The sequence below is a fragment of the Coloeus monedula genome (assembly GCF_965178545.1).
Source record: "Coloeus monedula genome assembly, chromosome: 3".
NCBI lineage: Eukaryota > Metazoa > Chordata > Aves > Passeriformes > Corvidae > Coloeus > Coloeus monedula.
Window position 1 is genome coordinate 23,161,014 of NC_138783.1, and position 12,023 is coordinate 23,173,036.

The window sequence follows — 12,023 nt, forward strand, 5'->3', positions numbered from 1 at the left end:
GTCTTGGAGAAGTTTGAAGCTGGACCCACTAGAGCTGTCCCACATCAGTGGCTCTGCTAACTTCCTTGCAGTCAGGGCTTAGTTGTAAAAATTGCTACCCTGTGCCAGTTCTTGGGTAGAAGAAGCAGGTCAGATGGAAAGGCAACAGCCTACCCCAATGTGTATTTTCACCTGTGTGTATATTTGTTCTCCTGACTGGAAAACTAAATACGGCTAGGCAGATCAGCTGTCTGCAGAGGAGCCAGCCAGCATGTGCTTCTGTGCAGGCTCAGAGAGCTGAATCTCCAGAAATGTCTCCCTCAGGAGCCTTCCAAACCAACTGCAGTTCCTCTCCTTCCCCTTCAACCATCAACACTGAAATGAGTGGATTATAAACCCACCTTGAGCCTTCTCCTCAACACAAAGCAAGCAAGTTGGGACCAGAGAGCAAAGTAGGGGTCAGAACTTCATGGTGCCAGCAGGTCTGAGCCTTTTCAAGGTCACAGTGCTCCTGTTTTAAACAGAGCTGTGGAAACTAGGGTGTGTTTTGAATTAAAAATGAATTGGATTGCTTAAATGCAAAAAAAATAATGTAACTGTCTCCACTGAAGCGTGGAAGGGAGGTGGCGGGCATTTTAGCAACCTCTGTGCAGAGATTTATTGAGGGCAGTGATGGAGGAAAACAATGTGAGACTGGATCTGTAAGAAACAGGCACGGGGCTGGCTTCACAGTCAAAGGTCTGCCTTTCTCATTTTCACACAACTCCCTGGGAAATTAAATTGAATGCATACAGAAAAAAACCAAACCAAACCAAACACCATCTTCAACAGAGCTTGAAATTAAGTTTGTGCGAGAGCCTCTGGATTGTCCCAAGGGAGGGGGCTTTCCCTCCCTCCCTCCCTCCCTCCAAGTGCGGTTTCACCTCCAGTCGGGCCTGAACATAATGAGAGTCTGAGAGAAGTGCCTTACCCTGCTTAATAAGATTCATTCTTGCTTGCTCTTTTTCTCTCCCTTTCTCCTCCATGCCCTGTCTCCTGGGGGCTGCACTAGATCCTTGCTGAAAGTACAGCAAAGTGGCTTTGGGAAGCTTTGCCTTGAAAATGCAGGGCCCAAGGAGGGGAGGAGCAGCTGGTGGAACACAGTGATACCAGGCTGGGTGCTCATACAGTGCTGGTCAATGTGCCTTTTCCACTGCCCTCCCAGTCCCCAGGGTTTCCATTAAGGGAAGAGGAAGGTAGCATTAGTCCTTCTGCAGGTGGAATCTGTCAGCCAAGCAGAGCTGTTCCTCATTTTTGGGGGGTGAGGTGGTTTTAAACCATGACACTGTGTTTTCTGGTGAGGTGGATGTTTCAGGTACTTTGGCCACAGCAGTTCTTTCTCAGCCTTTTGCAGGATCTTGGCTTGTAAACTGCACATTGTTCTTCTAGCAACACCTTTGTGAATGTGATTTTTTAATTACACAGGCATCAATTTGGCTTGTGTTCTAGTATGCTAAATTTTTAGCAAGGCTTCCTCAGAAGAGTCTTAAAACTGCTTCCATGTTTTTGGGAGGTGAGTGCCCTATTGTTAAAAAACCCAGATAGCCGATGTCGTGTACCTTGGACCAGTGACAGAGTAAATTAGTGAAAGCATTAGAAACAAGAACTGGATATCCAAGCTTCTCCCAGGCTTGTGGAATAGCCAGCAGTGGGCTCCTGTCAAATAGACATTTCACTGAGACAGCTTGTGGCACCCTTCCCCTTGGGATGGAGAAATGACTGCCAAAAAAATATGTTTTGACCATCACTCACTCACTTCTGAGGCATGGTCAGCACCTCTGCAGAGCAATCTCAGTAGGGATGGGCACCGTGCCCAAAATGGCTGCTAGAGATGCCATGAGACTATGGAGTTTAGGCTACACTCTTCTGTCTCCTATTTCCTTTATCTCCATAATGCAGGCACTGGTCTCAGGGACCTGAAGTGTTTTTGCTTGACTTTCTTTTGTAACATTTAGGTCAGATGAAGAGTGAAATGAATAGCCTTGAAATGAGAACGACTAAAATAGATACTTTTCCCATTATAGGTTCTGCTGTGTTTTCCTGGAAAAGGAGTAAGCACTTAGGCTGCAGACAAGACAATGCAATATCATACTATTCACATCATATTTAATAATGCTCTAGTACCATTCAATATAAATAAATAACCATTAAAAAGTACTTTCTCGGCATTCTCTTTTGTTCATCAATAGTATTTTCTGCAACAGCAAAGGTTAGTAATATTCATTGGTTGGTGAGTTGGATGAATCTCAGAGAACATGAGTATCAGTACTAGTAAAAACCAGGTGCTGGGATGCCTCTTCTTGTGTTTAAATACTTCAGGCTTGTTCTGTGGCTTCCCTCCTTACTGCACTCACTTCCCCTGAAGCCTGTAACCCCGACACTGCTGCTGTCCTGGGCTCTCCCACCCAGCTCTGCTGGTGAACAACCATCTTGTGGTGCCTGTTACTCGCCATCCTTAGCTGATATGCCTTGGCCAGCAGCAGTCCTTGCTGTCCTCAGGCTGCCCTACAGGGAAAAGAGTATTTGTGCTGAACAGGCCCACATGTCTGCTAGCCTGGAATATCAGCTGCATACATTCATGCTGTCCATACAAGGTCTTGGTTCTGCACAATGTAGTGACTGACAGAACTTCTTGGTTCACAAAAGGTCTGCTCCACAGGGCCAGGCTGGGGCAAGAATGGAGATGGTGCAATAGGGCTGGTCTTGAGAGCTGACTCTGACCAAGACTGAACTGACAGTGTAGTACATACAGAAGGAGTAATTTTGCTTTCTTATAAGGATGTAGAGAGAACAACTCTCTAAAAACGTGTGTGGCGGCATCTGTCGCAATGGGAATAGATCCTTGCTGCAAACACTCACTGTCAGTGCCTAGACCCTAGGTAGGACCTGTGTGAGATTAAAGGCCAGAGAATTAATCACCACATCTCCTCCTGTTCATACGGGCAGAAACTTTGCCCATCTCAGAGGAGAAAATGGAGGATCATAAATCAACTCCTTTATTCCCCTCACTCTTGCTCATTCATTGAAACATCAAAAAAGGGGACTTAGTCTTGGGTTAATGCTGGGTAGAAGCACTGAGCCCACCTGTGTGGTGGCAGGATGGGTTGGCAAAGCCCACTGGAGTGCAAGCCCTGCTACCTTCTGCAGAGGGCAGGACAGAAAGCCATGACAAATGCAGAGTGAAAAGCATTCTGTGGATGCTGGGCTTGCTTCATGTTATCCAGTGCCAGTATGCCATACCCTTGCTCTGTAAGACCTTTCTAGGGTCCAGAGAAGACACTGTTCTCAGCCCATTCAGTATTTTCTTCATGTTGAGACAGCTGGCAGGGTGGGCCTGTACTGCTGGTGTGTTCATCCAGACAGACCCTGGCCTTAGTCTCACTAAATGCAGTCTCCGTTTCTCTAATTGATGCCTATTCTTTGATTTCTTCTGTCTCTCTCTCTCTGAAAGGAGGCATCTCATCCCCTTTGCCCCTCCCATACTTTGGCCCCCTCCTATAGCAGGATGTGTGGCTGCTCCTTTTCCATTGAAGGAATATGGATCAACTCCCTCTCTCAGATACCCTTCAAAGAGCCCCCTTCATGGAGGCTTCCTGAGATCCCATGGGGACTGTCTGCTCAGTGAGGCAGTCCTTTGCTCATGTTTTTACCTCACTATGATTGCTTGGGAGCCAGAAACTTAGTGCCACCCATGTCTGTTGCATAAAGGAACTGTAATTTCCTTCACTGTACTGCCCCCCTTGCTGTGTTTCTGATTATTTTGCCAGTTTAAGATACCATTGTAAAGAAACCCCAGGGAGCCCAGAACACACGACATTCATTGGCGATCACCAACCTCTACTGTTCTGAGGCAAGGGGGAAAATATTCTTTCTTCATGAATATGTCACATGACCTAAGCTAAAAACCAAAATTAAACAAGGAATAGGCAGAGAAGAATTCTAGTATAAATAAATCAACAAATAAATAAGATTCCTGCTAGCCCAGAATTTCTTGGGCAAGGGATTACTCAGTTGCTTACAACTTTCTCCCAGCTGTGACATCCTTGATGTGTTTTGAATGCCTAATGCCTTGTTTCTCATGGCCTGAGTGAAGAATGTTTTAAAGATATGCTCAGACAGGTTTCTGGGTCATTCAAGGAATCTTCCTGGAAAAGTCACAGCGACACCACTCCCCACGCACACATATGGTACCAACACTTGTGCTTTTAATCCAGTGCATCCTTCCTTCGGTCCTCATTTGCACCTCCTGTTTTGTAGGCTGCCTCCCACCTGGCCGTCTTCCTGTTTTATTGAGGGAAAGGGAAACCCTTCCACATGACACTGACTCCTCTCTCTTCACAGCACCACATACTCCTCTCAAAGTTCAGCTGGAAAACCTTGCCACGCTTGTTATTTCAGTTGTCTTGTATGTGCTCAAGATAGGTTTCCCGGTGATGTCTCCACATTCCTTGATGTTCTCACAGCAGGTGAGTGCAGGCTGAGGGTTCCTCTTCTCCGAGCACTTTTCACCCACCTCCCTCTCAGAGAGTTGTCTTCCTCTCTGGAGGTCTAGGAAGCAAGTCCATGCACATGATTTGAGGCTACTGAAGCACCTGATGGTGCTGCAGCAGGCTTCCAGGCTTTGAACACATTCAAGTCCACCCATCTTTGCCCCTGCTTTCTGGTCTCTGCAGCAAGACACGGAGGCATGGCCTTTGAGGTACAGTACCTGCCGTGTCTCCCTGAGCAGGAGAGGAACTTCATCCAGAGGGCTCTGTGCCTGGGGATCTGTTTTCCAAAACAACTTTAAGCAGGGACAGTTCAAGATCTGAGCTGAGGGATAGGTACCAGATCCTCCCTGAACTCCCAAACCCCAAATGAGGTTCTTCAGCACAGCTTCCTCTCCAGCACTGAAGGCTGATCTGTGTACATATTGGAGTGCATCCCTCAGAGGGAGGGACTCTCGTGCTAGCTTTATTTTAAAGCTGTTTTGAGAGCACACCAGCCTCAGGCCAACAAGTCCATGTTTGTGCTTTAGTGACAACTCCTGTCCTTGAACTACTGCAGCTCACAGCTGCTGTACTGAAGCTCAGGTTTCACGAAATGCCAGGAGAGACCTTTGGTGGCACCTGCACCCATCCTGGATTTCAGCCTCTGTGCTGGCACAGCTGAGAATGAAGATCACATCTAATAAGTTATAATGAATGGTTAAAAGTACAGGGCCCAGTGGGGAAGGGAAGCACTCCTCTCCCAGGTGGGAAGGATCTCAGGGCACCACATCAGCTCTGTCCCTCCTTATTACCACCTCTTTGGGCAGTGGAGCTGTTTGGAGTGATGACATTTGGGGGTGTTTATCATCCTCCAGCTGTGGAGCAGAGCACTGGGCAGGACAGGCAGGGTGCACAGCTGCTACGGTTGCTGATGGACTTCTGCCTCTGTCAAAACAAACACAAGGTGAGGTAAGAAGGTGTAAATACAACATCCAGTGTAACAGGGCTATCCTCTGGCTCAGACAAACACCTTGCAGGCATCAGTAAACAGGTTCCTCAACCACACTGTGCACGGCTTTGGGCTGGGGTATGGCTGAAGAACTGCTTGTTCTATCTGCACTAGAGTCTTGGCTGGGAGATTTTTATTTACGAATTAGATAAAGTTTCTGACAGATTTTTTTTTTGTCTGCACTTTAAGTCATTACTTTAACTTCTTTGATAATTTTTTTAAAGAAAGAGTAGGAGGATGAGATCTGAGAATCTCTATTCAGTCTGTCTGGAAGCTCTGAAATGCAGATGAACCTTCTCTGTTTCCAAATTTCACAAGGCAGCAGGAGTCCTATGCTAACCTAAGCACATTCTTCTCTTTCGGATGCCTGTAAATAAAAGTTAGCAATAAGAATAGGTAGTTTTTATAACACCAGTCTTCTGTGATAGTTTTCAGGACTTTAACAAAGAAAAATACGAGGTGAAATTGATTTCCATCTCCTGTTCTCAGAAGCCAAAGCCTGTGTTTCGAGGGTGTTTTAATACAGTCGGCAGGGATGTATGCTGTGACAGCTTTTGGCTGCTCTGTGGCAAGCAGCCATGCACATGGTCCAGCTAGAGATCAGGAGAGTACCAAATCCCACACCAAGCAATGTCTGCCTCACTCACATCTGCAGGATTTAAAGGGAAGGAGGGCTCTGGGAGGTCTTGGACTTAACTGGCTTGATCTGATCCTCAAGGAGGACTAATTGGCAGGAGGGAAAGATGGAAACATTCTTCCTATTGTGTCTAAGAGCAGAAGATCCTCAGGGGAGCAATTTTGCCTCTTTTTTTTCTCAGCACTGGCTTATCTAGATCATGCCTATCAAGGCTTTGAAGCTCAGCAGCCTTGATACTAAGGACCTGCAAAACACTGTAGCCTTCAGCAGAGATCTCGGTGTAAAATTTTAAGAGAGGCAATCTAAGGATTTTGCTTGATTGCCCTTGATCATCAAGCAATTTACCTTGCATGGAGTAGATGCCACCTGCCAACTTGGTGAGTCAGAGCAGCTGCCCCCACATGACAGACAGTGGTGCAAAAGGGATCGTGGTCAAATTCACTGCTAATGCAAGTGCAGAGATCCTTCAAAATCTGCAGGGCTGACCCGGCCAATAATCTGCTTGGAACCGTTGGAGAGGATGGCTTGGATAAAGGTGCAAGTCCTGCTGGTGAATCAGTGGCAGTGTCTTAATCTTTTAGAATCGTTGCTTTCCTTTCCTTTCCCACAACAAGTGACTTGTGGGGAGCCATGCTCATGAGAATCCATAGCTGGTGCACTGCATTTCTTGTGGAGGCTGGCTGAGTGTTTGGCCAGGGAGGGAGGTGAGGACTAAAGTGCCCATCCATAAATGGCACATTTGTGAAAACATCACATCTGCACTCTGCATCTCCAGTGGAGCAGTCAGCCCCTCCTCTGGCAAGCAGGCAAGGAGGGTCTAATCTATCTGAGATTTATAGCCCTGCTCATCCTCTACAAAGTAGGTGATTCCTCCAGACCAGGTAACTGGACTCTGAGTCCTTATGAGCTGAGTTTGGGCAATCATAGCTGTAGACTACTGCAGACCCAGCAGGGATGAGAGTGCAAAATGAGCCTGTTGCTGCTAGTGGATCTCACAGAAGTGCTGGTGAAAAGAGGAGCTGCCACCTAAGCACAGGTATTTTGCATCATTTATGGGTTTCTAGGATATCTGAACTATTAATAAAAAGCTGTCAGAAATGGTACAGGGTTTGTGTGCTGTAGGAGGTCCAGGTAGGCTACCCCAGGGTCCCTATGGTGGCACCAGGTGTCTGTGCTCAGGTGCCTGAGTCCTGTCCCTTCCATCTGCTGCTGGGTGTGCAGGCACTAGGCTTGCTTTGCACTATTTGTGGGGCTGTCACTCAGAGATGATGAGGTGCTGTGGAAATGTTGAGTGCAGCTACTAGTGATGCACACAGGAGATCAGTGCAGGAGTTGAAATACTCATGACTGCCTGTATGAAACCTGTCAGTTTTATTTCCACTGGTACAGCTGAGCTGAGGTGTATATTGGGGTCAAAACTGAAAGCAGTCCTGGAATATCTTCTAAAGAAGGACAAAATCATTCAGCATCCTGTGTCCTGACACAGATACAAGTCATTTCAGAAAGAGCTGGGTACTCTGAAATTGGGATACTTTTATTCTTTTGGGACTTTTGGGATAGGAGTCTGCCATTGAGATCAGAGGGCATGGCATCTGGCAGAGGAGGTCATAGCTCCTCTGAAGCCTGTTCATCATCAATCTCTTTCTAAGAACACATCAATGATCTCTGATACATTCCTGCCATCACCTGTGGTGGTTGCCATAATCCCCCATTCTGCTGCTGAACCTGGCTCTGTGAACTGCAAAGGCACTTCCTAGTGCCTTCACCACTTCTCCTCAGCTCCTAGCTCTGGTAGCATTGGTAGCACCTCAGACTGAGAGAGTCTGTGTAGGCTGTGCTTTGCCAGTTCCTGTTCTGAGGTGCTCTAAGTAAGCATTCCATCAGCCTTTCCCTGCTGCACCCACACCACAGCTGTTCATGCAGGATAAAAGGTGGATGCCTGAAGCACTATAGAGGTGGCAGGGCTGCTGGGACGAAAGGCTGCCTGCAGGAATGTGATCTCGTTCCACACTGTAGGACAACTCCCACACCAAAGGGAGTTTGGAGCTGGATTAAAGAGTCCAGGGGCAAGGAATCTGGCTTGTCATTAATACTGAGTGAAACTGGGGGATTCTGCTGTCACTTTTCTCTCTGTCAGGCAAAACTCCCACATGGTCTGCAAGGAGGCTTGAATGAGTAAGAAATACAGACCATACATGGATAAAGATGAGAACCTACTTCTTGTCCAAAGGGTGGCATGGTGAATTACTGGAGCAGTTGCATATGCAGTTTTTGAGGAAATAATAGTAGAAATAAAGAAACAGGTACAGATTATTTGCCTTGCTAAAAACAATAAAGACAAAGATACTCACACCCTGGAGCTGGCTCTCTGCTTACACCTCTACTCTGGGGTCTGTAAACCCACGCTTGCCTTCATTAACCAGAGTGGGCCTCTCAGTTCTTGTGTGCCAGACCAACACCTAGAGGGAATCACAAAGAGTTCAGGCATTCTGACTGCCATGGAAACAACAACAGTACTGCACCCATTGATTGGATGGCATCCTCAGAAACCTGAGGCTCACAGCTGTTTGAAGCATGTGGTTCAAAGGGCTTGATCCTGGGAGACACTTCATGGGCACATGAAACAGTGACAAGGAGGAGGGATCATTCTTGACCAAAATTCCAGGCTCAACCCTCTGCCAATCCTGGATTTTGGAGAAGCAATCTGGGCACAAATTGTCCATCTGAGACTCTTTAATAACAGAGAATGCACAGCACTGCTCCTCAGCTTTCTCTGAGCTTCACATCTGTGAAGAATTTAGCAGGCTTTGTCCATCTGTCTGTCCCAGCATCATTTGGCACTGACATGTGCCAGCACAGGGCAGGCACACTGGAAGGTGGAGGGGTGTGGCAGGAGGCTGTAAAAACAGCCAGGACCCAGCAAGGAGACTGTATCTTCCAGATTTCTTGTCCTACTCACCTTTGTGCAGTTGGCTGCTTTGGGCTCCAGCCCATCCATAGTCACTAGATCCTTCAGCAGACTGGTTTCCTGGTAGCCTCCTTTAACTCCCTCCAGCTTGAAACTGGCATGAGGCTTCTCCAAAATCAACTTGATGCTGATAGCAAATCCGGCCATGTCAATAGCAAAGGGCCGGTTAGGGTCAAAGACGGTTTTCCAGCCCACCACCTTCCCTGCTGGGCTCACTTTTGGGGATTCATATCGCAGCCCCCCGACAAAAGCCACTGGCCAGACTGAGACCCTCCTTGTGTAGCGCATCTGTGTGCCAGAAAGAGACAGTGCTGTGAGAATTCGACCCCACCACGTTTGTCCCAACCCCTTAGTGCACCATCCTCTGCTTTCATTGGCACCTGTCCTCCCCCATTGACTTCCTAGGCAACCACACTGCTCTAGGCAGCACAAGCTCTACTTCACCTGTGCTGCTGCTTGAAGAGCTACAGCTTCCACGGCCACGAGGCAAGTTTTTAGCACATTATTCTCTGAACACCAAACTCACTGCTTTTCTTTGCCCACATTCAGTCCCTCAGAAGAATGAAAACCTCTGGTTTTCTCACTGCTTTTCTGTGCCCACATTCAGTCCCTCAGAAGAATGAAAACCTCTGGTTTTCTCACTGCTTTTCTGTGCCCACATTCAGTCCCTCAGAAGAATGAAAACCTCTGGTTTTCTCATCCCATTTGCACTTTCACCTTTTTGTTATGGTAGAATTTTATCATTTTTGTAAATGCCAAATACTACTTCTACCAGGCCTCTAGCTCTGTATTATCAACTCCACTCACTCCTTCACACTCATGCAAGTAATCTCCCTCCCTGACTGATTAATCTTCGTCCTCACCTATTGCAATTTCTCCCCCTACCTCCTGCCTTGTTTTTCCAACCATGGCTACTGCCTTAAAGTGTGGAGGTTTATTGAAATTGTCAGAAAGGACCTGGAAAGAAGTAAGAAAGGATGAGCTTAACAGAGACCTAACAACTCTGAAAACTGGAAATATGTTCTGATGCATAATTCTGCTCTTCAAGTGGCTTAGTACAGTTTGGCTTAAATGGGTGACAAGGGAGTTTACTGGATTTTTGCAAGTTTACAAGGGCTTGGCAACTCACAAACGCCAGGTTTCCAGCAGAAGTCTGGGCAAGCTTCTGTGATCCCAGAGGCACAGCCCTGTTGTGGCTGGAACTTGCAGAACTGAAGGGCAGTCAAGGAGAAAGTCAGACAACTTTTCTATCATTCCCTACCCATCTCTTCCCAACAACAGTGCAGATTTATGCCTTACCAGAAGTTTGTCTTTGGTGCTTATTTAAACTTGGTCAGCTCTCCCTGAGGAGATGCATAAATTCTGAGGTATGTATCCTGTGGTCCCTGGCAGGGAGAACCCTAGCTGGTGCAATGGTGTGTGAGTGGCTGTTCACATCTGCAGCCTATAGCATGGCAAATGTGTTTTTTGCCCTTTCAGCCCTTTAGAGCACTGGCTACTGGACTGGGTTTACATAACTACAGGCTTGCATCTGTCCTATACCCAGCTGCCACTGCATGCAGAGTGGGTGAGGTCTTTGCAAGTACAACTGGGCTTAAGAGGCTCTGCAGCTCTATTCTGCTTTTCTGTCCCATGTAATTTTATGTCTCTTACCTCCTCAAAGAGCTCCAGGCTGTAGGTGTTATCATCATCGGCAAAATAGACTACCCCTTCTGGTGGTGCGGTGTTGCTGAAGCTGTCCCTCAGCCAGTGCAGCCCCAGGTTCCTCTGTAGTGTCCCTCTTGGGGTGTGGGATGGGATCCAGGACAGACCCAGCTTCAGGCTCTTGGGTGTCTCTACGTTGAGGTGGGTGAAGTTGAGCCCAGCCTTCTCCAGCAGGTTGGATACAAGGTTGGTCCTCCGTGGAGAGTCCTCCACCACCACCCAGTGCAGGTTCTGTACGTGGAGGAAGGTGTTGGCCAGACGGGTCAGCTCAGCTTTTTGCACTGGCCGGGTGTAGGTAGGGGTGATAACAAAGATAGTTGGCAGGGTGTCTGACCATGGGGGAGGCCTGGAGTACACATAATTCTGGATGATTTTAGGCGTTGCCCCTATGCTTTGCTGCTGCCGAGTGCATGATGAGAAGCCTTCTTCTCTCAGTGCAGACGTACCATTAAGGAGAGCTTTAGAGGTCACGTTCTCGTCTGTCTCTTCTGGGGCAAAAGGAAGGAAGAAAGAGGAAGAAAAAGAAGATGTTAGAGGACTAATAACTGTTGGGCTGCCTCCTGTCCAGGGAGGCACACATCTGTCTGGAGTTAGTGCTTAGCACAACAACATCCTCTTCCCAAAGCCAGCCTAAGGTGCATGTTTAACGTGCTCTCAAGAACACTTTATGTTCCTGCTGTTGGCAGACCCCGAGGGGGCTTTCAGGCAAGTTTGTCTTTGTTTAACCCATCCCATGAGAGAGCATGTCCTGCTCAGGGTTCACACCAGAAATCACCACAGCCACCAGCACACCGACAGCAGACCTTTTGCACTTACTTCTCAGCAGGCTGAGGTAGTGGGTGGTTGGATACTGGTGCCACAAGGTTAGGAGAAGAGCCCATGGCAAGGCAATCAGGAGCGTGGTAAGAAGGTTACGTCTCCTCAGCATGCTGCAGGGAGCTTCCAATGCCCAGGCATCTCTCTACCTTTCAGAAAAGAAAAAAGAGTAAGGCCTCCGAAATATCAGACACCGAAAATGCAGGGAGGCATGACAAATGTTTGGCCCTGATCCAGCAATGCATTGTCTAAGTTTACAAGGAGCTCCATTAACGTTGCAGGTCCAAACCATTATCCAGCTCTAGTGCTATTGAATAGAAACTTTAAGCTATTTCTATTGCAATAAAGAACCTCCCACTATTCCGTGATGAAACCACTGTCCTTGACTTAGGGTTGTTCATG

The 12,023-nt window shown here is 47.4% G+C and overlaps 1 protein-coding gene across 1 annotated transcript; it reads right to left on the bottom strand.

Moving 5' to 3' along the window:
• Positions 1–5,333: 5,333 nt before the first annotated feature.
• Positions 5,334–11,733, bottom strand: LOC309570937 (galactosylgalactosylxylosylprotein 3-beta-glucuronosyltransferase 1-like; the record flags this gene model as incomplete). The annotated part of the gene is made up of 5 exons (XM_082278012.1): positions 5,334–5,432; positions 8,485–8,592; positions 9,093–9,389; positions 10,755–11,293; positions 11,622–11,733. The coding sequence occupies 4 exons, from the start codon at positions 11,731–11,733 to the stop codon at positions 8,506–8,508; spliced, it is 1,035 nt and encodes a 344-aa protein (XP_082134138.1). The 3' UTR covers positions 5,334–5,432; positions 8,485–8,505.
• Positions 11,734–12,023: the final 290 nt, after the last annotated feature.